Genomic DNA, 25,104 nt, shown 5'->3' with positions numbered 1-25,104 from the left:
GGAATACAAGCGTCGTCCGATTTTTAGATTGTTGGTCTCGCCATCGTGACCGGTCAATGAACCTGTGTGCGCGTGAGCACCGGCGTTTGTTGTTGGGGTTGCTAAAGTTCATTCAACGTCTGAGCATTGCGAAGTACACGTATAGGACTACGGAATGGGGTAGGGGAGTATTGATTTTTTTTATTTTAAAGATGCACTCGGGGAGGGGGGGGGGTGCTAAAGGCAACATCAGAGGATAAAAACTTGGAAGCAAATTTCCGAATTTTGATTCGATTTAGAGCTCTCTGCAAAGCGCACGCGTTAGTTCAGGCCGTGTGTGGAGTCGGGATCTTTCATACCTTGTAAGCCGTGTCATTGAACTAAAGTGTACGTGTTTCATTGGGTGGGTGTTTGTAAATTATAACAATATTATTGTAGTTTTCTGTTCAAAACTGGCAGATTTTCAATGCCACTGCATCTTGCCCTCCCACAGCTCTTACACCTCTCACACTGCATGAGTCTACTTGAGCCTTTCAAGTTATTGCTCTACTTTGAGTTTGAGCTATAATTTTTGCCTTTCACGTTCATAATAATATGAGTCATGACACCCAGACTGGTTCTTGACAGACGGGATATATTTTACGTGTGTTTGTTTGAGCTATATAGCATGCCCCTGGAAAATTGAGAAGCCACTTTGGCAGTCACCCTGTGTGCACGCATTAGGTCTAAATCTGCCCCCGCCCTACCACCAGGGCAGTGCTACTGACTAAGCATCTTTAGGCCATTCCCAAAGGAGGGATAGTAACATGTTCTTATGCACTGCAGAATTGTAAATAGATCTATGGGCTCATTTATCAATGTCATGCTCATACTGTGCCGGAACAACATAGGGAGAACTGCTGCCTTTTCTTTCCTCTTCCTTACTATCGTCATTTTCCTCTACTTCTTTTGTATGTTTATCACATCCATCCCTTGCTGCTCTTAGAAAACTTACTAGAACTAAAAATAAATCTAGCGGCGAGCAAGCTTGCGATCGTCTGTCTATTAGTCTATCTTCCATTTTGTCAACTGGACTTTGTTGGGCGTTATTTTCGTTCCGTATATTATGTAATAGTAATATAATGATGTTATTGATGGCGCATATGAACTCCCTCTTTTGAGCTGGTGTGGGACTTGATTTGCTGGGTAGTAAATTTTTTTTCCAGGTAGTACATTTTTCAGGAAATATTGCTGGACACCCTGCTGTGTTCAAGCTTAACCCTAGCCTAAGCGCTCAGCGTTTCACCGAAAGTAACCTGCCAAAAGTACCCCGCCGCCACGGCCAATCAGTTGTAAACATGGGGGTTTGGCGGGGGGGGGGGGGAGGATCAGCTGAGATACCCGAGATGTATACCTGCTACTGAAAAATGACCATTTACAGGTCAACATGATAAAAGGCATATTTAAAAAAAAAAAAAAAAAGACAGGTTTCACAATTTTATGCGCACCGAGGTGGTGAGATGTTTCAATGCCTAGATCTATAAGTTTATGTTTTGTTGAAATAAAAAAATTTTCAAACTGTGTTTGCTTCAAAGAAACTAGAAAACCATTAAAATTTTAAAAAAATTTTTCATAGTTCATTTTTTATGACTGATCTTAGGATGTCTATCGTCACTTTTCAGAAGGACACCATTTCCCATTTTCTAGGTCTAGTCAGATTGCCTCTCTGGATAAGGCCAAATACTCATATTTCCACAAAAATATCATGTAGAATTTAGAAAATAGCCTTGAAAAGTTGTTACAACAGCAAATCTCAAGCCTACAACATGTCCTTAGACCTAGGCTTGGGATCGATAATAGGGCAGTATTTTTATCACACCTGTCCATCTGAATTAGGGTGCTCTCAAAATGCCATCTAAGCCTACCTTTCTACATGAATTCTGTGGAAAACTTGCCCCCATGTGAAACTAACACTTATTCTGAGCGTGTAAGTCGAAAAAAATTCGTTTTTTAGTCTTAGGTTAAGAAATTTTGGGCCGATATATCTCACGAGACCCGTGTCCGTCCGACAGTCAGTGACGATCGACCGCGAACAAAGAAAGCGTTATCAATACCACGTGACGGAAAACTCATTCTTTCCTTGTTCCTGTAATCATGGGGACGGATATTTTATATTCGCTGCTGGTCTGGACTTCTTGTGTGAACGGTTCGTCCTCAATCGGGTTTAGAATGTTGTCCATCCGATGGCAATCGACCTAATGACGATCGACAAGAATGTTAGTTTTGCGTAAATATGTCGCATTTTCTTATCAAATCGGAGTTTCTGATACTTACTTACTACCCATTACGCCATCTAGCGTTTTGGGCAGCAACAAAGGATCTCCAGCTCTGTCTGTTTTGGGCCATCCTGGTCAGCGTTCCCCACGAATGATTCCAGGACTTCATTTCAGACTCTACTGTGCGTCTCCAGGTTACTTTGGGTCTGCCCCTTTTGCGACGTCCTTCGGGTGTCCAGTGGAGGGCAGTCTTCACAGTAGAGTCTGGTTCTCTTCGCAGAACATGTCCAATTCATCTCCATCTTCTCCTTTTTATTATGGTGATCATGTCCTCTTGCTTACATTTATGTAACAGATCTGCGTTGGAGATCTTGTCGGGCCAGAAGATTCTGAGGATTTGGCGTAAGCTGGTTGTATGAAAGGAAGATAATTGGCACGGTCATGATCAGTCATCCTCCTGCATTCAGCTCCATATATGAGTGTGGATAGTACACAGCTGTTATACAGCTTTAACTTGGTTTGTATACTAAATTGTCCTGACTTCCAGATGTTGATCATGCTTCTGTGTACAGATCTTGCCTTGCCTAGTCTGTTCATGATGTCTTCCTTTGTGCCGCCGTCAGCTTTAATTATGCTGCCTAGGTAGGTAAATGTGTCTGTTATAGGGAGGTCTGTGTTGTTCACCCTGATCAGCGTTGGGGAGCCTACATTCAGTGTCATCACTTCTGTCTTCTTCTGACACTGTTTCGTGTTTATTCATTCAACTTTGATATAAGACTAGATGAAAAAAACCAAGAATGGAGTAAATAATTGGAATAGTAAATCATTCCGATCGAAAGAACATCGCAAACGCGCAATTTGAGTCGAACATTCTAGATTCAGATGGACATTCACAGTCGATCGCGCTGATGGTAAAAAATGCAATGAAGTTTTGTGACGGATTCGGAAGGACGTGACATCGCATGGCGTCGGAAAGAATGTGTTTCAGTCTATTCTTTCTGTCTTGCTTACTTAGGGTCTAGGCTACTGTAGGCCCAACAATCTGTCTTGGTTGAGTTTGGACTTGGGGTTACAAAATTAGTTACTTTTTTTTTTTGAAGGCCATACAATATATATTATATATTTCTTTTCTAAATATTTTTCAATTTTAAAGCATTTGATACTAGATCTAGAATGAAGAGTTCACTTACATGTTAATTTCTACTCCTTTGCAGGTGAGATCATACAGTAGGCATACTGAAACAATGTTCACAGACTTTTTTTTAACCCCTTTGCAATTTAGGTATGCAAGAAAAGAAGTGTACATTGTACATCATTTGTCTACTCCTTTCATTTGCAGATGAGGTCCTTCTTGTTGAGGACTTTACCAAGAATAGAAAAAACCAATTTACCTTTATGTAGTGAAGTCTGCCCACTTCAGTAAGAGGCAGATGACACCCAATCCAAGTCTCTCATTACAAAAATGACGACAACCGACTCATGACACACACAATGATATATTCATACCAGACAACATCACCCATGATTTTAACATGGTTAATCACATGACAGTAGGACTTGACAATGTGACAAAACTGAAAGACCCCCACTTTCAAACTCACATTTCTGCCATACAAATAATGTTAGACATCGTGGTGAAATCAGGCACTTGTCAAAATAGTGAAATCGAAGGAGCGGGCAATTTTCTGTTACATTTTGACAATTTTTATGAAAATTTTGGTTTTTTGCTCAACGCCTTTTATACCCCTTCAGTCGCAAATATCTTGACTTCTCCTCGAGATTAATGGGTATTGTTTTCATCGAAAGCAAGACAAAAATAATTAAGCTTTCAGATGGTACCAATAACCCCACATGCCCAAAATTCGAAGGTCTGATCCGTCCGCGTCGTGACAAATTTATTTTTAATTAAGCCTTTATGAGGATTTTATTGCTTTTGTGTTTCTTTTCTGTATTCAATTGCTAGTTCAGAGATGTGTTGTTAGTGGTTTTATTTGTATAAATAAGGAATTTACGAGTATTTCTGATAACCCCCTGATATCACGAAAATCTCAAAATTACTCTGCTTCTGAGGCAAAATAATGCACCTTTCCAAGGGTTAATGTACACAGTGTTCTCTTTTTTACCACACACTGTTACTTAATATTCATTTCCCATTGGTTTTCTGTGTTTATGTGATGTATTTTTGGCAAAATAACCTTCCCAATGATATTTTCCAATTTTCAGGGGAGATAACCCAATAATTAAAAATTATTGTTTAGCCTCTAATTTGGCTATCTTTCTGTGAATTTTCATAAAAACCTGTACTCTAGTACATTTTTAATTACTTTCTCATATTACAAAGAGCTCAGGAAAGTTTTTTGCTTTGTTTGACAATTATAGAATACTATACTTAATTTTTTAATTTTAACCTGCATGGTTATGTAACAAATTGAGTAATCTGGGTATAAATCTTGGGTTTCCAGCATTTTTTCTTATGTTAGTTACCAGCTCACTCCACTACTGAAACATCCTAACATCCCCATGACAACGAAACTCAAAATGATCAACACCATATTCATCCCAACACTCACCTATCAATGCCAAACATGGACCACGAACAAGACATTAGAGCAAAGAATTACAACATGTGAAATGCGATGCCTTAGAAAAGCAGTAAACAAAACCAGGCGAGACAAAATTAGAAACTCAGTAATCAGTGAAATGGTGAGCACAAATGATGTCATGCATCACATCCAACACCAAAGAATCAAATGGTTCGGTTTGATGGCAACTAGGCTAGAGGGCGACCGAGAAAGACCTGGATAGATGGAGCCAGGGAAACATTGGCCACCCACGGTATCCCCCTGGCCCAAGCTCTCCGGCTGGTGACAGAGAGACATTACTTTATTCCCGCAACACCCAAAAGGGTATAAGTGGCGGATAAAAAAGTAAAAGTAAAGTGAGGAACTGAGGCCACGAAACTGCCATGGGTTTTGGTGGTCTGGGGTGGAATGGACAAAAACGCTCTCATGAAAATAGCTGAATAGCTTGTTTTAATAGACTACATTACGCAAGTGATGGAACGTCACGTCTCATTCTCATGTTTTTCATGGTGTCATTTTAGTAGACATCTCCACGCACAGCAAGGCACTTTCTCACAGGGCCAATGCCAGTAGAAAATTAGTGGAAAACCAAATTGTATCAATGTTGGATTAGTCACCAGTAGATAAACAGCCCAGATGTGAATCCTACAGTAATAGTTAAATGAAGGCCCATGAAACAGCAGCTGAAAAAAAAGCGACTTTGCTTCCAATTCTGACCCTTTGTTTGCAATCTGTGCAACATTGGGGATGAAATGATAGATAATTATGTGCAAAATTTAATACAGCTGATGCCCAAAGGGTTCGTGCTCTATCCAAAACCTATGGCTGCTAAAGAAAATAACGATGAGCACATTTAATGTTAAGTCCAATTTTGGCGTGGTATTTGTTATTGCTCTGTTTTCCATTTTCTTTGAAACTGTCCTAATAAAATATTGTTCACTGCAGAGACGAAATTATCGCTATTGATGTCCTCAATATACGCACGAAAAAATGTTTAAGCTTCTTTGATTTTGCATAATTTTGCCAAGCCTGATTTTTTAAGGTCAATTTTGAGTGACCATATCTCGGGCATCTCTTAACATAGATGAAATATTAATGTTTCAGATGATGCAGAATTTATTTAGCTTAAATTGGTATGCTGCATGAGGGGGTTGTGCAAGGCTTTAAAATGGTTACTGAGTGATTACATGTTCAAGTTTCTCTTGGACACCACTGTCCCCCCCTGGATTTAGGTATTAATGTAAGGGTTACGCTAACCCTTCCCTAACTACTGCCCTTTCCCTTCCATAACCCTTTGTCCTTACTAAACCTAATTGCAACCTGAATACTGCAAATGAGAATAAAGTTTGCAGACCTGGAAGATTGTCAGAAAATCCACAGAAGTCTGGAGCTTCTTCCTTGGTCTTAGTCGTAGTCTCAGGTTTAGACCTTGACTTTGAAAAGAATTGTTTGAACAAAGTCCTTTGCCTGAGCTTCCTGGCTCAAAGCTTTCATATTTTCTAATCTTGGTTTTTGTTTTCGTCAGAGTTGTGTAGGAAGTTAGAAATTGACGAAATAATCAGTTAACAACACAATTGTCGTTCATTATTATCCGATTTTAGTAAAATATTTTCTTTCTAAGAATCCTCCTCAGACACGGAAACTGGTGACCATGTCCTTTTTGAAAAATCGCTGAATTTTCATCTGTGGCTGCTCTTAGCACTATGGAAATTAAACAGTGTGTTGCGGTGGACTTTTTTGTTATTGGCACACATAATAGTTTTCCTTGGTATGTCAAGCTTATACTGTAGCAGTTTGTCTTGTTGATTAAAAATTTGTTTATCTTCTTTTCTCTTTACCTTTTCATGAAGGAGACTGAGTACAAAGCCTCCTGTAAAAAATGTGGATCAGGCCATTAGGACACACAAGGGAGATAATGTTCATGCCTTGGAGTCTGAGAGTGGCTTGAGTTCTTTCAAATGGATGTCACAGTTTGGCCCAGAGTTCCTGATTAGAGGGGAACAAGTTCAAGTGATCACTGAGCCTGACCAGTTCTACCAAGTGCTTAAGGTAGATTCTCGGGTATCTGAGCATAATGTTTCAGGTACATCAGCATATTGTCTATTAAATATTCGTTTCTTGATAAGGAATTTGAAAGAAAATAATAGTTGTTACACACATGAAGCATGCTGTAGAGCATGGATATATGCAGAACACAAATGCAATTTTTATTATTATTATTATTATTATTATTATTATTATTATTACTGAAGTTGAGAATTTTTGTTGTTGTGAGAAAGAACATTTGCTGAAAATTTTGTCATTGTTAAGCTCTTTGATTTCCGCATTATGTTAACTGATTTTCTATGTAATTTCAGCTCAAGACCAGAAAAGCCAAAAGAAGGGTCACCCTTGCATCTTTGTATCTTGGTAACGGCAATCTTGAGAGTGACTTGGTGAGTTCACTGACTGAACTTAACACTCTGAAGTAGCTACTTTAGCCTTGCTATTTTGACTTCAATCTGTAAAGGGTTTTATTTATTTGATTGGTCTCATTATTTTTTAGGGTGCAATTACTAATCGTAGAGTTGAGGTGAAGTCAAAGTGTATTTAGAGCACATGTCAGACTGATTTTCCGTTTATCTGCAGAATTGTCTTTAAAAAGCAGTTGTGTTTTACAAGAATCTGATTCATTGGGCATCACACCACACAGTGCTTGAAATTGTGTTTTGCTCTTGTTTGAAGGGCATATGCTAATATTACACTTTTATCAATTCAAAACTTTTAAAAATCATAGGTAGGTAAATATTGTATCTTTATTATCTTGAGTTTAAACAAACCTTAGTGTTCTTTTGGGTTGCTTTGAAATTGTGAGGGAATTTGAAAAAAAAGACACAAAGTTTTTGTTTATACTAATCGCCATTTGATCTGCCAAATGCTTGTGACTATCTCTGATCGCTAGCTTTTGACTTATTTGAACATTATTTAATCTCAAAAGGAAAAGCAAGATCTACTTGAGAGGAAACCATTGATACAATAAAATATGACGCTTTTTCAGATGATGAAAGTAGATCTAACAAAGACTAGAATGATAGATCTAATGAGTTTCTAGAACATAAATACTTTGAACAAGGATGAAGGAAACCTTCAAACACTGGATTGGATATGTTTAAAATTAAAATATTTCCAATTCCCCACATATTTCTGTTTAGATGTGGAACAGGCACGGTAGGAAAAGAGTTTAGAAATACTTAAGAATTATGGGTAAAGTGGTAAAGCACTTTTATAGTTCCAGTGGAGTCTGCAAAAAACCAAACACAGTTAATCCGAAAACAACAGTAAACCGACAGAAAATAAAATCCCAGACTTTTTTTTTCTTCTGTATGAGCAACCTCTCTAAACTAACATCCCACCCACGGGTCCCGCAGATTTCGTTAAAGTGGACTCCGTTTTTAATCAGGACATAACATTTTTTATTTCTATTTCAGGTTGCTTGTGTGCGTGAAGCTTGTGAGGAAGCAGTTACGTCAGGGAACTCTGATTTTGAGGTGAATGTCTTGTTAGACTACACAAGGGGCTCCCGAGGAAAGTTCAATTCTCGAAGCATGCTGCGCCCCCTGATGGCAGATTACAAATCTGTGCAAGTCGCTTTGTTCCACACACCAGACTTAAGGGGAATTCTCAAGAGACTTGTTCCTGATCGCTTCAATGAGACAATTGGCCTGACCCATGTGAAGCTGTACTTGTTTGATGACAGTTTTATCATTAGTGGGTGAGCTTGAAATTACTTCATCATGTGTTGTGCTTCCTTTTGATGAGCTTTCTGTTTGTCTATTTCAGGGGTCACCAAACATTTTCAAAAGTGGGTTGTAGTTTAAGTGAAAAAATGCTGAGTATGAGCTGGAGAACTCAAACTGTCTTGTTCAATACAATACACTGCATACATTTAAAAAAAATAAAGACAAGCAGCCTATTGATGTACCGAAACATAAGATGCAAAATATACAATACACAGAAAAATAAAGACAACAAACAGTGTGTTGGTGATTTGGGGATCTCTATTTGAGGTAGGAAATATATTCAATGAAAAATTTGTCATATCAAAGCTGAGCAGGACTGTGATACATCAGATAGATGTTGTGAAGCCTGTAAAAGCACGTTTAATTTGTACTATATAGTTCAATGAAATGATTTTAATATTTTGGTGATCAAGTCTTGACCATGCTTCAAACACATCTTCAAAGTTTTTTTCATCCCCAAATACTAACATTGCTGAGGGCTAGACAAGCTGACTTCAGGGGCCTGATCTGGCTCTGGTCTATTTGCAATTAACTACTCATCAACTGTTGGCCTTGGAAAGTATAATTTTTTAACTCATTCTAATAATACTTTGAAAGGTGTTTTTACCAATTAAGGAGGCTGTTGTAATAAGAAAAACAGGTTGTAACGTAACAGTTATAAGCTTAAAGCTTTTTTGAATGCGGCTTTTAATTTTTGTCTTTTAAAAAATGTCTTTCTCTCTCAAATAGCTGTTTCCGTCATGAGTTGAAAATGTTTTCTGTTTGTATCTGCAGAGCCAATCTCAGCAATGACTATTTTATGAACCGCCAAGATCGGTACATCCTGTTCAACGACTGCCCTGAACTTGCCAACTTCTTCAATGATCTGGTTAAGGCCATCATGTCGTTTTCATTGAGTTTATCTGCAGACGACTCCCTGAGTTTGGCACCTGACTGGGACATACATCCCTACCAAGGTGAGTGTGTGGAGAGGGATGAGATCTGACTTGGTACCATGAAGGATGTCTATTTACAAAATACAAATACCCTCGCTGTTTTATCTCCTGTTTCAACGCACACAAGAACACACTCAGTAAGCCTGCTGTCATTTGACTTATGGCAATATTTGATTTAGACAGCTCCTTTCCACAACCTCTTTAACACTTTGCCATCATATTTTAGAGAAAATCTTAAGAAACTGGGTGGTAAACATCGTCAATCGGCGAGATGAGGCGGCAAAGTGTTAAAGGTTGCCATTCTACTATCTCACTGGTGGCGGGCTACGTCTTTTGATGTAGCTAGACCAAAGAGATGCATTATGTCAGTAGACGCTATATGAAACGATACTAAAAACTTGTGGATGGCCCTACAAATAAAGTAAATACAGGTATGTAGCACAGCCCAGTTTTTTTTTCTCTCATGTAACTTATAGTTTTGTCCTTTTGAAAAAGTGTCGATACAAAAGTTACAGCAGAATTGGTGACACTATTGGTGATTCCCCAGATTTATTGTTACAACTCCTGGCTCTTGTGCTGCACTGTTGTAACTGTAGTGATGAGTGAGTTAACACCGTCATTTTGTGATGCACAAACAATGAAGAAGTCTGTTGTCAGAGATAAGGCTGTACTCCACGTGATCTAGGTGGACCTTTTGGGATGAAGAATTTTTTTTTTCAAAATAATTGCTGCTACATATTTTGTTTCTTGTAGTGGTCACTGTTTGTTTGTATTTGATGGCTGTCTAAAAGATATGAGTGTGCTGAAAGATATCCTATGCCAATTTCCACCTAGATACTCAAACTTTTACGCCAGTGCAGGGCTGCCTAAATCTACCGATTTTTCCGGTAGATACCAATTTTGGGCCTGTTCTACCGCCATATCGATAAGGTGTCAAAACTACCGGATTTGCGATGGGTGCCGAGAGAAAAAGAAACATTCTGCAGTGCTTCCATTCTTCTTTGTTTTTGCGGAAATAGGTACATTCTGATAGTTCCGTACTTGCCGCATCATCATATCAACTCCATTCGTTAGAGAGAGAGAGAGAGGGAGAGATTTGTCAGATATTTACGGCAACTTTCGGCAATAAGTTGTATTAGAAACTGCTAGATTGCGCATTTCGTACACTCGACCATTGTCTATCTGTGCTGTTTGGTCGGCAATAGTTTTTCACGTGCATATCGGCTAAAATCTGTCTACTCACGATAGATAATCTTCCTCCTTCCTTTCATTCATTCTTTCTTTCTGTTTATCTTTGGGTTTTTGCTGCGGCTGGAAAATCTGTGCATTTAATTCATTTATCTAGAAAGCAATTGTGAATGTAGAAAGACAATCGATATCCAATCAAAACATTCTAAAATCTGTCTTGGTCTAGAGAATTGGTCAGTACCAAATGAGGATTCTATGTAGGGGGGCTGCAGGAATCTGAAATAATAAAATTGCTGAGGAGACCTGAGAAAATGCACAAAGTCCTCGAAACCAAATCTGAAAAGACTACTTAGAGTTCATATTTTACTGTTCGTGTTTGTGAAATTATGTTCGGCTTTCCCCAGTCCGAGAGTATGCTTCACGCGAATAAGCGGCTATGGCGACAGGCGGAAGTTTAGGTGTAATACTGAGATTCCATCGGGAAGCTTTCGTTACCACTCAGAATTGTCTGATGACAGTTTGTTAACGTTAGATTTACAGTTAATAAAAATTTGTAACATGCAGTTTGTGCATAAAAAACACAGTGTCACCATACAAATTAAGTCAATATTCTCACTGATGTCACTATGATTACAAAAAAAGGAAGAAAAAGAAAACAAGCGTCCTCCGATTTCTCAATTGTAGGGCCTGTCTTCGTGACCGGTCAGTGAACATGTGTGACAATGGCATGAGTAAGGGACGGCCGGCAGTTGTTGGGGTAGGCCTAATCAAAGTTCATTCAAAGTAGGAGCGTTGCATGGCTTCAGAATTGAGGGGGGTGGTTGACGCAATAAAGTCTACGGTAGTGGGGTAAGGACGCGGTGCAAGAAACTGATGCTTAAATAAAAATGATAAGTGGAAGTGGTTTTGACATTCGACAGTCGAGTGCGTAAATGAGGGAACATTAGAGCACAGGCTTGATGATTGTGTCTTCAAGGTTGGTGTTTCCGGATTTGTTTGATTTGTCAGTGATGACAAATTGAAAAGTGGCAATGAGGAAATGCCATTTTCAACCCTCGGAAAGCTCTAAGTTGGATGCCTATGCATCATGATGGCTTTTTGCTGATTAACTGATTCCGTCCATGATTTTTTCAGGCTCTGGACAGAATTATTTTTCCCCGTTCAGTTTTAGACCTGGGGTGCATCTATTTAATGCATTACTGTGAAGCTCTAAGTTACTCTAATAGGTATTGTCATATACCAAACTGATGGGAATAAATAGAAGAATCTGTTTATATCAATAACAATGACCTATAATCTGTTTGTATTGCATTTTACTTCAGACAAAAACGAATGAGAAAAAAAATTGCGCTGCTGCTCTTCTAAAATTTCGACTTACCGCATTTTCTCAGCTCTACAAGTCCTTATAATCCATAGGAATCAACACAACATTGTAGCGATATCACCCTAGCACACATTTATGCATGAATTTCACAAATTTAGTTGAATATCTTTCTTTGAAGGGCCTTTTTATTATACCAGGCTCCGTGTTGTTTACCCTTAGATCTAGCCTACATCGTGACAACAAAACAATGACTTTTGCAAGAATTTAACAGAGTTTTGATTGATATTGGTGCTCAGAGATTGAGGTCAGGTTTGTTTACAAGTTCTACTTCCTTTCGACAACTTAAAAAGTTGGAACTACATTAAAAAGTGCACATTTGCTTCGGATTTCGTTGAGCCGCTTACAGCGGTCCAATGGAAGCAGCTGAAAATCTCAGAGCCGCTGTCAGCGGCCGAATGGACGGAATCAGTTAAAAACTATTACAGTAGTCTCCGCCTACATGCACGCCATACAAAAGCATGCTCCGCTCAAACGCACGTTTTCGTCATCTGACGGGTCTTTTATTATATAATTTAGACATACAAACGCACGGTCACTCCCTCTAAATGCACGCTTTGATCCGCGGAACACGCTGACAAGTAAAGCTTGACAAGGGGGAAATTTTCACTACAACCTGCACAGCTTGCATAAGACAAGCCTAGAAAACTGGATATTTGGTGAGACTGCCCCTCACGCCGGACAAAGAGAGTGATGGACAGCGTTTTCACACCCAACTTTCCAGAGACACATAGGTGTAGGTCTGGTTGGTGAAATGTTAGGGGGGGGGGGGGGGAATTGGGGGCACTGAAATCTTTTTTGATTGGTCACTGGAAATGGATCTTTGAGAGAAGGTTTCTGAATGGCGTTTGAGTGACTGCTTGTAATGTTTAGTTAGATCTAGGCCTGATGCGCGATACACGTAAATGCCGTAAAACACTAGATCTAGACAGGATGAAAGATTAGACAAGTAAGCCTAATCAGCTGCGCTCGAAGAACTTATGACATACTTGTTCAACGAATCACAAGAGAAACGTTTCTCTGAATGTAGAGAATGAATCTGCATGAATTTACGGTTGGGGGTGGTGGCTTGGAAAGCCACGTGGCTGGTCCGTCGTCTGTATGAGTATCGCCAACAGTTTCCTCTTACGCTATCTGTTCCCGACGTTTATAATGCATAATAATATAATTTATTACATTGAGTCTGTCTTTCTCTACCCCCTCCCCCATTCAACGCCTTTGTATTCTTAACCCCAGTTGGGGAATCCTTCACAAAACAGTCACGTGTTGTCACATTATCTGCCAAAATGACCCCCTCCCTCCAAGGGAAGTCACTAGAGTAATAAGGAATTGAGATGACTGCGTACCTTCCTCCTTGTTTGGGAATCCTTCACAAAACAGTCACGTGTTGTCACATTATCTGCCAAAATGACCCCCTCCCTCCAAGGGAAGTCACTAGAGTAATAAGGAATTGAGATGACTGCGTACCTTCCTCCCTTTGCAAGGGTTCATGTAAACGCACGCTCCATGTAAATACAGGCTAAGGAGCCCTCCCGAGCACCGTTCGTTTAGGCGGAGACTACTGTACTGTGATTTAGCATTTTGAAAAAAAAAATCAATACGTCCCTGATGCAGTGATTCACTGATTAGTGATTGCCAGGTTTTTCAGCATCACTACATCCCACGCTCTCACAGTCCTTCCAGCTCTGGCTCTCAGTACACGCTCTCTTTTATTTTCACTTTTTACTCTGCCGTAAGCCTAACTATAAAGGTTTTATAAATAAGTTTTGTCTTGCATGCTTTTTAAAATCTGTGATTGCTGATACCAAACATGGTTTTGGCAGTTGATGTTCTTCTTGCCCATCTTCAGGCCCAGATCAGGATTCATTTTGTATTTTTAGGGTAAAACTAGTTAAAATTAATTGTCTGTCATACCTAAGTCTCAAAGGACTTATCCTGTGCTAGTGTTGGGAAATATGTTTTAATGTAGTTTCTATTGGTATGGGCTAGAGGTTTTGAAGTCATTTCGGCTATCACCCTGCACTCATTTCCTGATTCGGTACTGAATGATAGGTGCCTGAACGATAGTCCATAAATGCTTAAAAAAAAAAACCTGGCCTCATTTCATACACACTGTTCATCTTGTTATATGCACACCCATACACCCCCTTCCTCTCCCCACATATATAAACACACGCAAGAGCGGGATCATAGGCAGACCGGGATCTTAACCGACAAACCCAGGGAAGAATCTATGGTGACCCATGTTAAGGCTCACAATCAGTAAAATGGTCTCCCTCCACTCTAAAATGAAATGACGTGACCCCTGGGTGGGTTCATGGCATATGGCGAGCAAAGAGTGGTTAACTTTGATGACCTATCACAGTGCATAGTGGCATGAGGCGTGCTATTTTCACTTACTATCCTATCTTGAGTCTCAAGATCTACGCTTATCCAGTTTCACCTCCCTTTTACCTGTCGAAAATGTATAGCTTTCCATCTCTGACCGAGTCCCCACCCCTCCCCCTCCCCGCCGTTGTCGTAACACACCTATTAAAATTCAGTCTGTCTCGCAAATTCGAGAGTAGAGACAACTGCTGCAATGGTCAGGGAAGAGTTCACAGTTCGATGTGATCCCGCCTGGAGCAAAAACGTGTAGGCCCTACCCACCCAGCGAGTGATGTAAGTTTAGGTGGAGAGCTCATGTGTGAGTGCGATGTGTGGGGAAAACAAATGTGTCGGTCAGTTCACACCCCAGTGTGATCCCGTCTGGGGCAAAGATTGTATCGCTTCATCGCGTTTTACGTTAACGTGTATGTGATCACATTCACGATAGTGGCTGATCTTTGACGTGACAGACTGTTTCATTGATCTCAACTTTTCACTCTTGGTTGATAGGATGTGCTCGCCCGTGTTTTTGTTCTGCAAGTTATGATCTGAAATGCGGGACCTTAGCCGAATGTAGACCTGCAAAGTGAATTAGAGCGCGATCTTAGGGGTGACTTTTGTTTAGTAAAAATTCTGTTTTCTTAAAACAGCAGGATCTTAAGTGAACCGGGATCCAAAGCAGTGGGATCTTAGGCGGAGACTACTGTAACTCATAATATTATTGTCCTTCATGTAGTCATGGCAGAATCATTTCCTTTGGTGTTACGCAGTCGCTGCTATTTAACAGAGGGCATAATACCACCAGCCAGCTATTCTACTGCCTTCTTGCTCGTTACTAGGTTTGCTGTATTACAGGCTTTAGCTACTTTGTATTTACCAACACTTGGCATTCCCTAAAGACTAAGTTAAAAGAATGAAATTCAAAGTAGAAGTAGGTGAAATCTTGATAATGATGTAAAATTATGTTTGCTTTTAATGTTATTGAATTTTGATGTGTAAATGACTGGGTTTGTTTTGTTTCAACTTATTTTGTTGTCATTTACAGACTCAGACAATGGGTTGAGGTTCAAACTTGCAGCCAGGAAGAAAATTCAAAGTTGTCTAAGACTTGGGGAGTCTGTGACTGATATCCGAAAGAGAGACAGACAGAAGGTGAGGGAAGAGAATGTGGCGGATGGACAGAGTAGTGGGACTTTGCCGCCAGATACAGCAGTGTATCCACTGGTACAGATGGGTCCTTTGGGCGTATCGTATGATGAGCAGGCAATGCTCGGCCTTCTGCGCTCCTCTCAGCCTCAGGACAACATCTTGCTAGCCTCAGGATACTTCAACCTCACTGACCACTACATGGCAGTCATTCTTGACCAGTCCCAAGCAAAGTTCAGTATTCTCATGGCCTCTCCTCAGGTGAGTGTGTGCATAGAATCTGTATTAATATTACAGTCGAATATGCTCATCAGCCACCTGTGTCTCAAATTTCTCTTTATTTGACGTGATAAAGAAACATTTTAATAAAAAGAATAGGAAATTGTAGATTAGTTTTGTTGCTCCTTAGTTTTGTTGCTTCTTTTGCCAGCATATTTGTCATTTTTAAAAATGTGGTTTCTTGGGGGATCTATTTCTCATCACAAATAACATTTTTGTTGTTTAGTAGCCTACTTATTTTCTTACATTTTACTTTGATTTTCTCTGGAGAGCTGTAATTTGAATTGAGTTGGTGTGATTAGCAACACAGTGGACCTTGTGCATTTTTACTCATTTGTTCTGTCTGCACCCACAGGCCAATGGTTTCCTGGGTGCTAAAGGCATCGCCGGTGCCATCCCATACTCGTACATCTACCTGGCTCACCAGTTCTTGCGGAAGGTTCAGTCGCGCCAGCAGCTGCCTCGTATTCACATGATGGAGTATTCTCGCGACAGCTGGACCTTCCATGGAAAGGGTCTCTGGTACTATCTGCCTGGCCATGCCTTGCCCTCACTTACGTTAGTTGGGTCTCCCAACTTTGGTAAGGCTTTTTATGAAAAGAAGCAACTTTGCCATTGGCATTGTTTGCTTTTATTTCATCCTGAAGTGCTATGTGAAGACTTGTACAATAATTTAATAGAAGCAGACATGCCACTCATCCCAATTAAATCGGGAATCCCAATTTTTTTGCCCCAAATCTCAAACATCTCGATTTCGATCGCATGTATCCCAATTTTTCATTCTGTCTGTAGTACCTGATTTTTCTAAAAACTTTACCTACCTTCTTCTCTGTCTTGGGAAGTACCCGTTAAGCTTTTTGTTTGGAAGAACTTGGAGCATTAGTTTCCGAAATATGGATGCTGGATTTAGTAGTAGACTTGCCACAAGTTGTGTTGGATGTTTGCTCACTCATGTTATTTCAACTATAATGGAAGCAATATTGATTTAAATTTCCAACTTGGGACATTCTCAAGATCTACTTTCACTTTTGTTTCCACTCAGGATTTTCCAATGGTGGCGAGATAACTGTTGCAGTTGCGACATACAAATTATTAATAATAATATAATAATAGATTGCATTTATATAGCGCTCTATCCCATACTCGTATAAGCTCTGAGCACTTTACACCAATCACATAATCATTCACACTAGTGAAAATATTTCACAGAAACAAGAAAAACCAGTTCTACCACATAAAGAACAACTTTAACAACCATACATTAACTACATGTATATGAACGAAAGGACAGCAGTTAAAAAAAAAAAAATAAAAAAAAAATAAATCAGCACTTACTAACACTCTATAACAGTTAATTTTAATAAATAATATTATTTATAGCTTTATATTGTTACTTTCAAAACAAGCTTTGTCTGAGTTCTAGTTTGTTGGGCCCTTCATCTAGACCCGTCAGTAAAACAGTTTCAATCGAGTGTTCGCAGCACGTGACATGACTTTGGCATATATGTTTCATGTGTATCAGGAACCTTCTGTTGATGGGGTCAGCTTAAGTTAATGCACACTGGTCGAAGTGTCTTTTGGTACTTACGTGGGGAAGGGGGGAGTGTTAGACACTTGGACTAGGAGTGCTTGAAGTGATACTTCAGGATAAAAAAAAAAAAAATGATAAACACACACACACACACAGACACACACACAGACACACACACACACACACACACACACACACACACACACACACACACACACACGCACTCAGGGCATATACATGTGTATACATGGATATATTTATGAAAACCCTTGGACAATTTTTTAGTCAGCTTGGCAATCACCTTGGTGATTTGTCGATGATCCCGATTTTTTTCACCAAATCCCAAGTTTTTTCCCCCCCCTGAGATCCTGATTTTTAGATTTCATAGAGTGGCAGGCCTGAATAGAAGTTTAAAAATTTCAGTATTTGTCCTCAGTTCGCTCAGCTTCTCAAGGCTTCTATTTATTTTCTGGGAATTTTTTCTTTTGCATTTATTAGGTACCAGAAACTAAATTGCAATCAGCTACTTCGAAAATTTAGTTTCTGGTACGTAATAAATGAAAAACCCCCCCAAATTTCTGAATTTTCGAAGTAGCGGTATTGCAAATTTATCTGTTTTTTAAAAATATATGAAAGGCTTATGTCTGGTGAGAATTTTAGTAGCATTCATTTTAAGTAAATGGAAGCTGTTTTAAATCAACCGAATATTGCTTAATTCTTTAAGTGGCTGCAAACCCTTGTTTGGCAAGTAATAACACAGTACAAAGTGCACCAAACACCTACACATTAATAGAGCACTATCACTGTAACATGGATATGGAGCCGAATATTTTTCAAGAATGTGAGATCATTGCAAATCAGTGGGTTTTTTTCCTTCAAACATGATAATTTGTTGTTATTTTGACAAAAAGATGGAGTGCTGTCCCGGCAGGCGTCGCTTCGGCCCCTGCGGCAAACGTGATACGGCTCTATACTGCAGTATTGAGTGCTTCCTGTGTTTGAGATCATATAATTTCTGAGCTTTGCGGAAGGATTGATGCAAAATAATCCCAAGCAGATGACTTTAATCTAACAAAATTAAATGATCTTTCTATTGGTACCATTTTTGAGTCTGTATTTTCTATATTTTGTGTAAAAAAATATTTGAAAACTTTGACGCTAATTTTAAAAGCTTTCTATTGAAACCCCAAAGGCTAAAAACGTACCAAGCTCTATAGTTCTCCACCAATAAAAAGACCGTTTTTAATCATCTACCTTTCCGCTTGCATAGGTGTCAATTTTTTAACTAGACTACCTCGCATTCCAACAGCGAGGGGCTTCGCTTTCAACAGCAATTCTCCAGCTCGAAGTTCATGAACATACAAACAACTTACACCATGGTAACGAGGAAAAGCTGAACTTTTTCATGGTGTACAGTATTTGGTGTTTTATAGCGACAGAGCAAAGAAACAGCTATCTGAATTACCGCAATTTCACTGAAACCATGCATTCAGAAGGCAGCGAGGCAGATTACGCATTGTGTTTACGCTACCTACATTTATGGTAGTTTTCAGCTTTTTTTAGAAAGTAAAGGGATATCTTAAAATGGTTTTGTTGTTAGTCTAGCAGTTGCTTGGCTTCTTCCATTTTGCCCAGTGCCATGTCATTATAGGTTAGATTCAATTTGATTGTCAATGTTTTATTTCCCAATCAATGCAATGTTGGTCAATTAGGAGGCAGACTGCTTCAATCGTGCATGTTAGGGAATACCCAGGCTGAGTGAAACACAGCATCTCAATAGAAAGATGAAGCGATGCAATAACATAGACTTCCCCACTTACTTGAGAATTTAAATCATGTTTCGTCTGCAATGGTAAAAAAAGGCTTGATCATTGCACCACAGACACTGCCTCGAGACTTTCTAAATTGTGTGTGGGCCTAGAGAAAGGTGCCAAAAGTCGCCCCAGACCGTTTCGAGCTATAGGCTGATAATGACAAAAATCACTTTTTTGACCAAAATGCGTTTCCATAAAAAATTGATGATCCACCATTTTTTTACAATGTGCTCAAAGTGTTTTCACTGATTTGACTTCTTAATATTTTATTTTGAATCATTTTGAAGGTAGAGTATAATAAATACAAATAATGGAAACTGCTTTTAAAAGGTGTTAAAATCTATTCTTGAAGCACATTTTCTCTTCCCCGCTATGTTTCTATGTTTTACCATTGAAATCCATTCTTGATATTGATGTCAAATGACTGCCAAATTGGACATAAATTGTCCATGTATAAATTCATTTTAAAAATTCTTTTTTTTTAAAGTTTGTATGTGTTCTCACGTTTCTTAAACTTAAAAGCTTATTTTCTCAAAATTCTATCTTTATACCCTACCTCGCAGAATGTGCAATATCTAAAAAAAACTACTTGAGGTATCTAAAAAATTCAAAGACCCCTGTGTTCAGCATTGAACTTTCTATAAGGTACAGTCTTTTTAACTCAAAAAGGTCAAAATCTGACTTTTGGTACCTTTCTGTAGACACACACACAATTGTTCTTTATTAATGTATAAATATGAGAAGTTTTCAATGTTATGAGGAAGAGTCTATTGTTGAATGTCGAGGATAAGTAAAAGTTGAACAGTTTCTTTGAAGGAATCACTGAGGAAAAAAACAATCAGGTTTTATTTTTCTTGAGCAACTAATTGTTTAATTGTATTATAAAGTATTCTGCTTTGTCATTCCCAATACCATTATGGTGCAAAGATAGTCTTTGTCTCTGCAGGTTATAGATCTGTATATCGGGACCTGGAGTGCCAGGTTGCCATAGTGACGGAGAACAAAGGCCTACAGGAACAATTACGAGAGGTATGTACGGGAGCATGATTGTTGTGAGTTTTTGGTAAGTACTGTAAAACCTAGTAATACCGCCTACCTTGGAGCGAGTATGAAGTTGACAGTACAGGGTGGCTGGTGGTACAACAAAGTTTTCATGTCCCCTGTTAAATAAATGTAGCAGCGATTACCCAACATCAAGGGAACTTGTTTATCACTCACTATATGAAGTAATGAGTTATCTCCCTTCGTTCTGTCACTTAGACTTGAGCATCTCACTAAATAAAAACCCCATGGGCATTTGCCAGTCTGTTCATTATTAGATATTTTGCCAGTGGCCTAGATGACGAGGTTCCTTTATAATTTCTCCAGGCGACTTAAAAATTAGTTCCAAGTTTTCTTACATTGACTATGATTGACCATGGCCTAAAAATGATAGTATTTTCATCATCAGTGTATCAAATTTAGTCGTATTCACTTAGGCTGCGAAATTGGATTCTGAATTGCAAAGCTATGTTGTATTCTTATTGTACTCTTCTACATTGTGCAATAAATGTATTGTGTTCGCGTACGACACACTTCACTACATCACTGTAAATCTATCCATACTGCCTGAAATCTACAAGACAGGGATGGGGAGGTGGAATGGACGGGGAGGGAGTGGGAGCATATCAGCGAAAAACGTTTGATCTAGACCTAGGCCTTCTCAGTTCCAGGCCGTACAGCCCGCACGACTGGCCTTGGCATTGGAGGCCTAACAGGTTCCCGGAGGGTCAATGCGAAAAACGGCGATAGACTAGTGCATTGGTGCAGATGATGGAGCATTATCGCACTGTACTCACTAGACTGGCCTACAATGAACCTTACTTAAATGCAATGCATTTTTGTTGTTGCAACTTTTTTGTGAGAGTTTATCGGCTCTTATAACAAAACAAGATCTCACCAGTGACAGAGTATCAATTCGTCAAAATAAAAATGAATTACGTTTGCATTTTACCACAAAAAAAGTCTGTGGCACACTAGTGGGATAACTTTTGTTCTTCACTTGCAACATCGTTCTCATTCTACATGTTTCAACAAATATGATAGAAAATAAATTTGACACACACACACACACAGACATATATATATATATATATATATATATATATATATATATATATATATATATATATATATATATATATATATATATATATATATATATATATATATAAAGAGAGAGAGAATAAATATATATATATATTATAATACTAAGCATGTAACTGAACACAATCCCTTACCTCTGAAAGAAAAAGTTACTTTGCTATTTTTTTCTTCGCCTGTCCTTCAATTGCTCTGCAAATCTTTTCATGAAGATATCTGCCAGCCACATCAGCTTACAATAACAATATATCAAGATGGAATATCGCTGGAAAGTCCCACAAAATCGCCACTAATCAGTTTCTGCACAGTTTTTCAGTGGTTTCCATTAAAAAAAACCCAACCCTACTCAACAAGTAGTAGTAGTAGTGTAGGCCAACAAGGTCTCTCTGGAAGGTTACACACGAAGTGCAAAATTTCATCTAGGCTAACTGACTCTAGCATGTGACTACATCTCTAGTGAAGCCAGGATGCCTGATGTGCTTCAGTTTGTGAAGCTTCAAATGAAACCTCTTTCACGTGGTCATGGGTATGGTGAACAAAAGTAAACTACATGGAAAATGCAAAAACAGGGCCATCTTGAGTTCTGCTGAGCAAGACAAATGTATTATAATAATCTTTACTTTTTGCAACATTGCCAATGGCCGTTAGCGTCATATCCATTGTTTGATAAAATGAATCGAACTTGAAGACATCTCTTTCTTTATATATATCATCAATATCAGCAGCTCTAGAAACTAGAAGAAGCTGAACTTGTTGTAGTTGCTCGCTTTTTTGGAGCTGGTGTGCCACAACATGATGGTGGTACTTCTGGAAATATTGTTGGAGACTCTGTGGACACCATAAATCTTCCAGCCCGTGTCAAAGGTACATCAGGTTTGAAGTGCAGAGAGCAAACTCCCATATATATATATTATAATCCGTGACATCTTCTACGATTAATTTATTTGGAACACTTTTGATCCACGCTGCTTTTTTTTTTCCGAATCTTTTGGAAATCTATATTATTATTTTGCATCTCCCTTTTGGCTGGCATAACCACTTCTACTGCCCCATCCCCTACACTTTCTTCCCATGCTCAAATGTTGCTCACATGGTTCATTGCGCTGAAACTGAGACGTCAGCTGAAAACTTTTTCACAGTAACAGTAGATTCTAGTAACAATAACATTCCAGATGAAAGAAAACTAGAATCTGGGCTGAACACTAAAACACATAATATAGGCACAAATTTAATCCTCAGAATTGAGTGTAGTGAAAATACATTCAAACGAAAAAAACGTGTACCCCCAAGAGGACTGAATGAAACAATGAAGAGGCTAGGAGATTAGACAGACTAGACGGCTACACACTACACACATTACTATTACACTATCGGCACGCAAAAACGTAATGCAAAAATGTTCCACCACCTGTATACATATTAGTATTAGAACATCTGCCTATCACCGCTTTTTGCATCGATCCTCGATAAGATAAGGACCGGTCTCGAGGCAAGCTTATCAAGATAAGGTCGTCCACCCCCGCCCTCAATGCCGGAGCCAAACGTCCGGGATACAGGGCCTGGACTGAGAAGGCCTAGCTTGTAGATGTAGACCTGTGTGTGAAAGATTGTCAAGCCACCACAGAGTGTATGTGTCCCTTGCGTCATGTGTAGCCTAGTGTACTGTGTACTTGTGGTGGCCAGTTCGCTGGCAGTACAACGGGGTAAATGTACAGTAGTTGAATAAGAACTGTACAACTGAGATAGTTCGCGGATGGCGGTGTAAAGGCGCAAATACTATGTTTATATAGGGGATTCTTTTGGTACATTGATTGGCAAAACCTGGCGGTACAATTAAGTTTGATTCTACTGAGATGTTTTAAGCTTTTTCAAAAGTATGGGCAGTTGATGGGTGCTTTTCCACTTTTCCTTCAGTGTTTCTGTTTCCGTTGTTTGCTCCTGGTGAAATATCATTGTCCTGCTGTTTTGTTGTGAAGTATGAATTTGCTTTTTAGCTTGTCTAAAATGTTATTGCAAGAAAAGAATCATAACTATGTACGCAGGCCACCATGGTGCATTTAAAAGCTTTTCTAAAGTTGCCTCAGCAGGAACAGATAATCATTTTTTAACTGAAAACAGGGCTGAACCTGTTTAACTACCAAAGGTATAAAGGATTTAGATTGGTCTGATTATTTATTCTGAATGCCCCCGCACAGAAGCTGAGTAGAACGCTGTGCATGTCCTCCGGAGCTGCATGTCGGGGTCGAAAGGGCAGCCAGCACATGTGTGACTGTGTGTGCGTGTGTCTGAGGGGTTGGGGGGAGTGAGCACAAGCGGTCAGGGAGTGGAAGCTTGGGTAGAGATACAATTGCGTCACAGTTAATTTTTCAATATACTGATCAATATTACAATGATAAGCTCGTCTTGACATAGATTTATGGTGTGAATTGCGTGCTGGACTGTGAAATCAAACGTTATCATATGCTAGGCTCTACACAGCTACATAACTTGTTCAGCAAACAATACGTTATATATGATAGTGATAGATGACACAGGCGTGCATTTGGACAAATCTGCCCTTTTGTACAGTGTGTGCTTGGTAGTGTTCAGTGTAGTTTCCTGGAATTTTTCAGCATTTTTTCGGTATCAAAGAAATGAAAATGCCTCTCATTTGAAACCAAACTACTTTTGATGGAGAAAGTCGAATACATTATATATTACTTGCTCGCTGCCAATAATTATCTACACAAAAACCTTATATTTACTATAACAAACACTTGGATTCCACGAAATTGAAGGCCAGGCCCGACGACTTTGCTGGATCCACCACTGTAGTTTAAAAAAATTGTTTTGCTTGTTCTTATTTTCTTTTTTTTGTTTGCTCCCCACGACACAGGAGCATGTGAATATGTACTCATCATCTAGCCCTGTGACAGAGGCGACGTTTCACCGGCGAGACCGACATGTGCCGCTGTGGACACGCCTTGTGACCAGTGTGATTAAACATTTCTTCTGAGTATGTACCGGACTGTGATACAGATGCTCCAAGTTTCATATTGTGTAATTGATCACCCTGACAAGTTAGAAGGATAGTGTGGCATTGGGACGTGTGTGCTTTGCAATATTAGTCGTCCTGACCCAGAACCATTCCACAAGTCATGTTCCAGTGTTTTGAAAGGTAAATAAAGGATCCCGTGGAGTTGTGATGTTTGGACTTGCCCTGAAAATTAATCGAAAAGATGTAAGGGACCTGAACTGACCTTGTGCCAGTATGTTTGCTGTTAGCAATATTTATCATGTGTGTTTAGTGTGAAAGACTTGGTGCAATATGAGAGGAAGCAAAAATGCGAGGGTTCTTTTCATGGGAGATTGACTCTCTGATGACTGCTCCACATCACAAAATAGCATTAGCCTTGACACAGGTTCATTCCCATGGTTTTTTTTGCACTTGCTCAAGACCAGATTGAATCAGGAATGTTTTTTTCTTATTAATCTTTTCATTAAAATTTCTTTTTTTTGTGTGTGTACTTTGTGATTTTCTTGCATAATAATGTTTGCTTGAAGTGCCATATAGACTTATCTCAGGTGTCAATTTATTCACAAATGTTGACATATCAGAGTAAAATTGTCCTGTTCGTATAAGTGCAAGAAAAGTGTATTGTCTATTATTGTCTTCTGTAATGTGTGTGCAACACTACATGCTTACACACACACACACACTGTAAAAAATATCTCAAAATAAAAAAA

General features: G+C 39.1%; 1 protein-coding gene across 1 annotated transcript in view; it reads left to right on the top strand.

Moving 5' to 3' along the window:
- LOC101859783 (CDP-diacylglycerol--glycerol-3-phosphate 3-phosphatidyltransferase, mitochondrial) overlaps positions 1 to 25,104 on the top strand; it is a 26,672-nt gene extending 1,568 nt beyond the window's left edge. Inside the window, exons 2-9 of the mRNA XM_005097670.3 lie at positions 6,667 to 6,865; positions 7,174 to 7,251; positions 8,284 to 8,567; positions 9,370 to 9,551; positions 15,512 to 15,873; positions 16,247 to 16,472; positions 20,183 to 20,265; positions 24,254 to 25,104. Coding sequence (XP_005097727.1) covers positions 6,667 to 6,865; positions 7,174 to 7,251; positions 8,284 to 8,567; positions 9,370 to 9,551; positions 15,512 to 15,873; positions 16,247 to 16,472; positions 20,183 to 20,265; positions 24,254 to 24,373 — 1,534 coding nt within the window. The 3' untranslated portion in view covers positions 24,374 to 25,104. The remainder of the gene's footprint in view (positions 1 to 6,666; positions 6,866 to 7,173; positions 7,252 to 8,283; positions 8,568 to 9,369; positions 9,552 to 15,511; positions 15,874 to 16,246; positions 16,473 to 20,182; positions 20,266 to 24,253) is intronic.

This window comes from Aplysia californica, unplaced genomic scaffold, assembly GCF_000002075.1.
Source record: "Aplysia californica isolate F4 #8 unplaced genomic scaffold, AplCal3.0 scaffold00161, whole genome shotgun sequence".
NCBI classification, from domain to species: domain Eukaryota; kingdom Metazoa; phylum Mollusca; class Gastropoda; order Aplysiida; family Aplysiidae; genus Aplysia; species Aplysia californica.
This window is presented reverse-complemented; position numbering and strand designations above follow the sequence as displayed.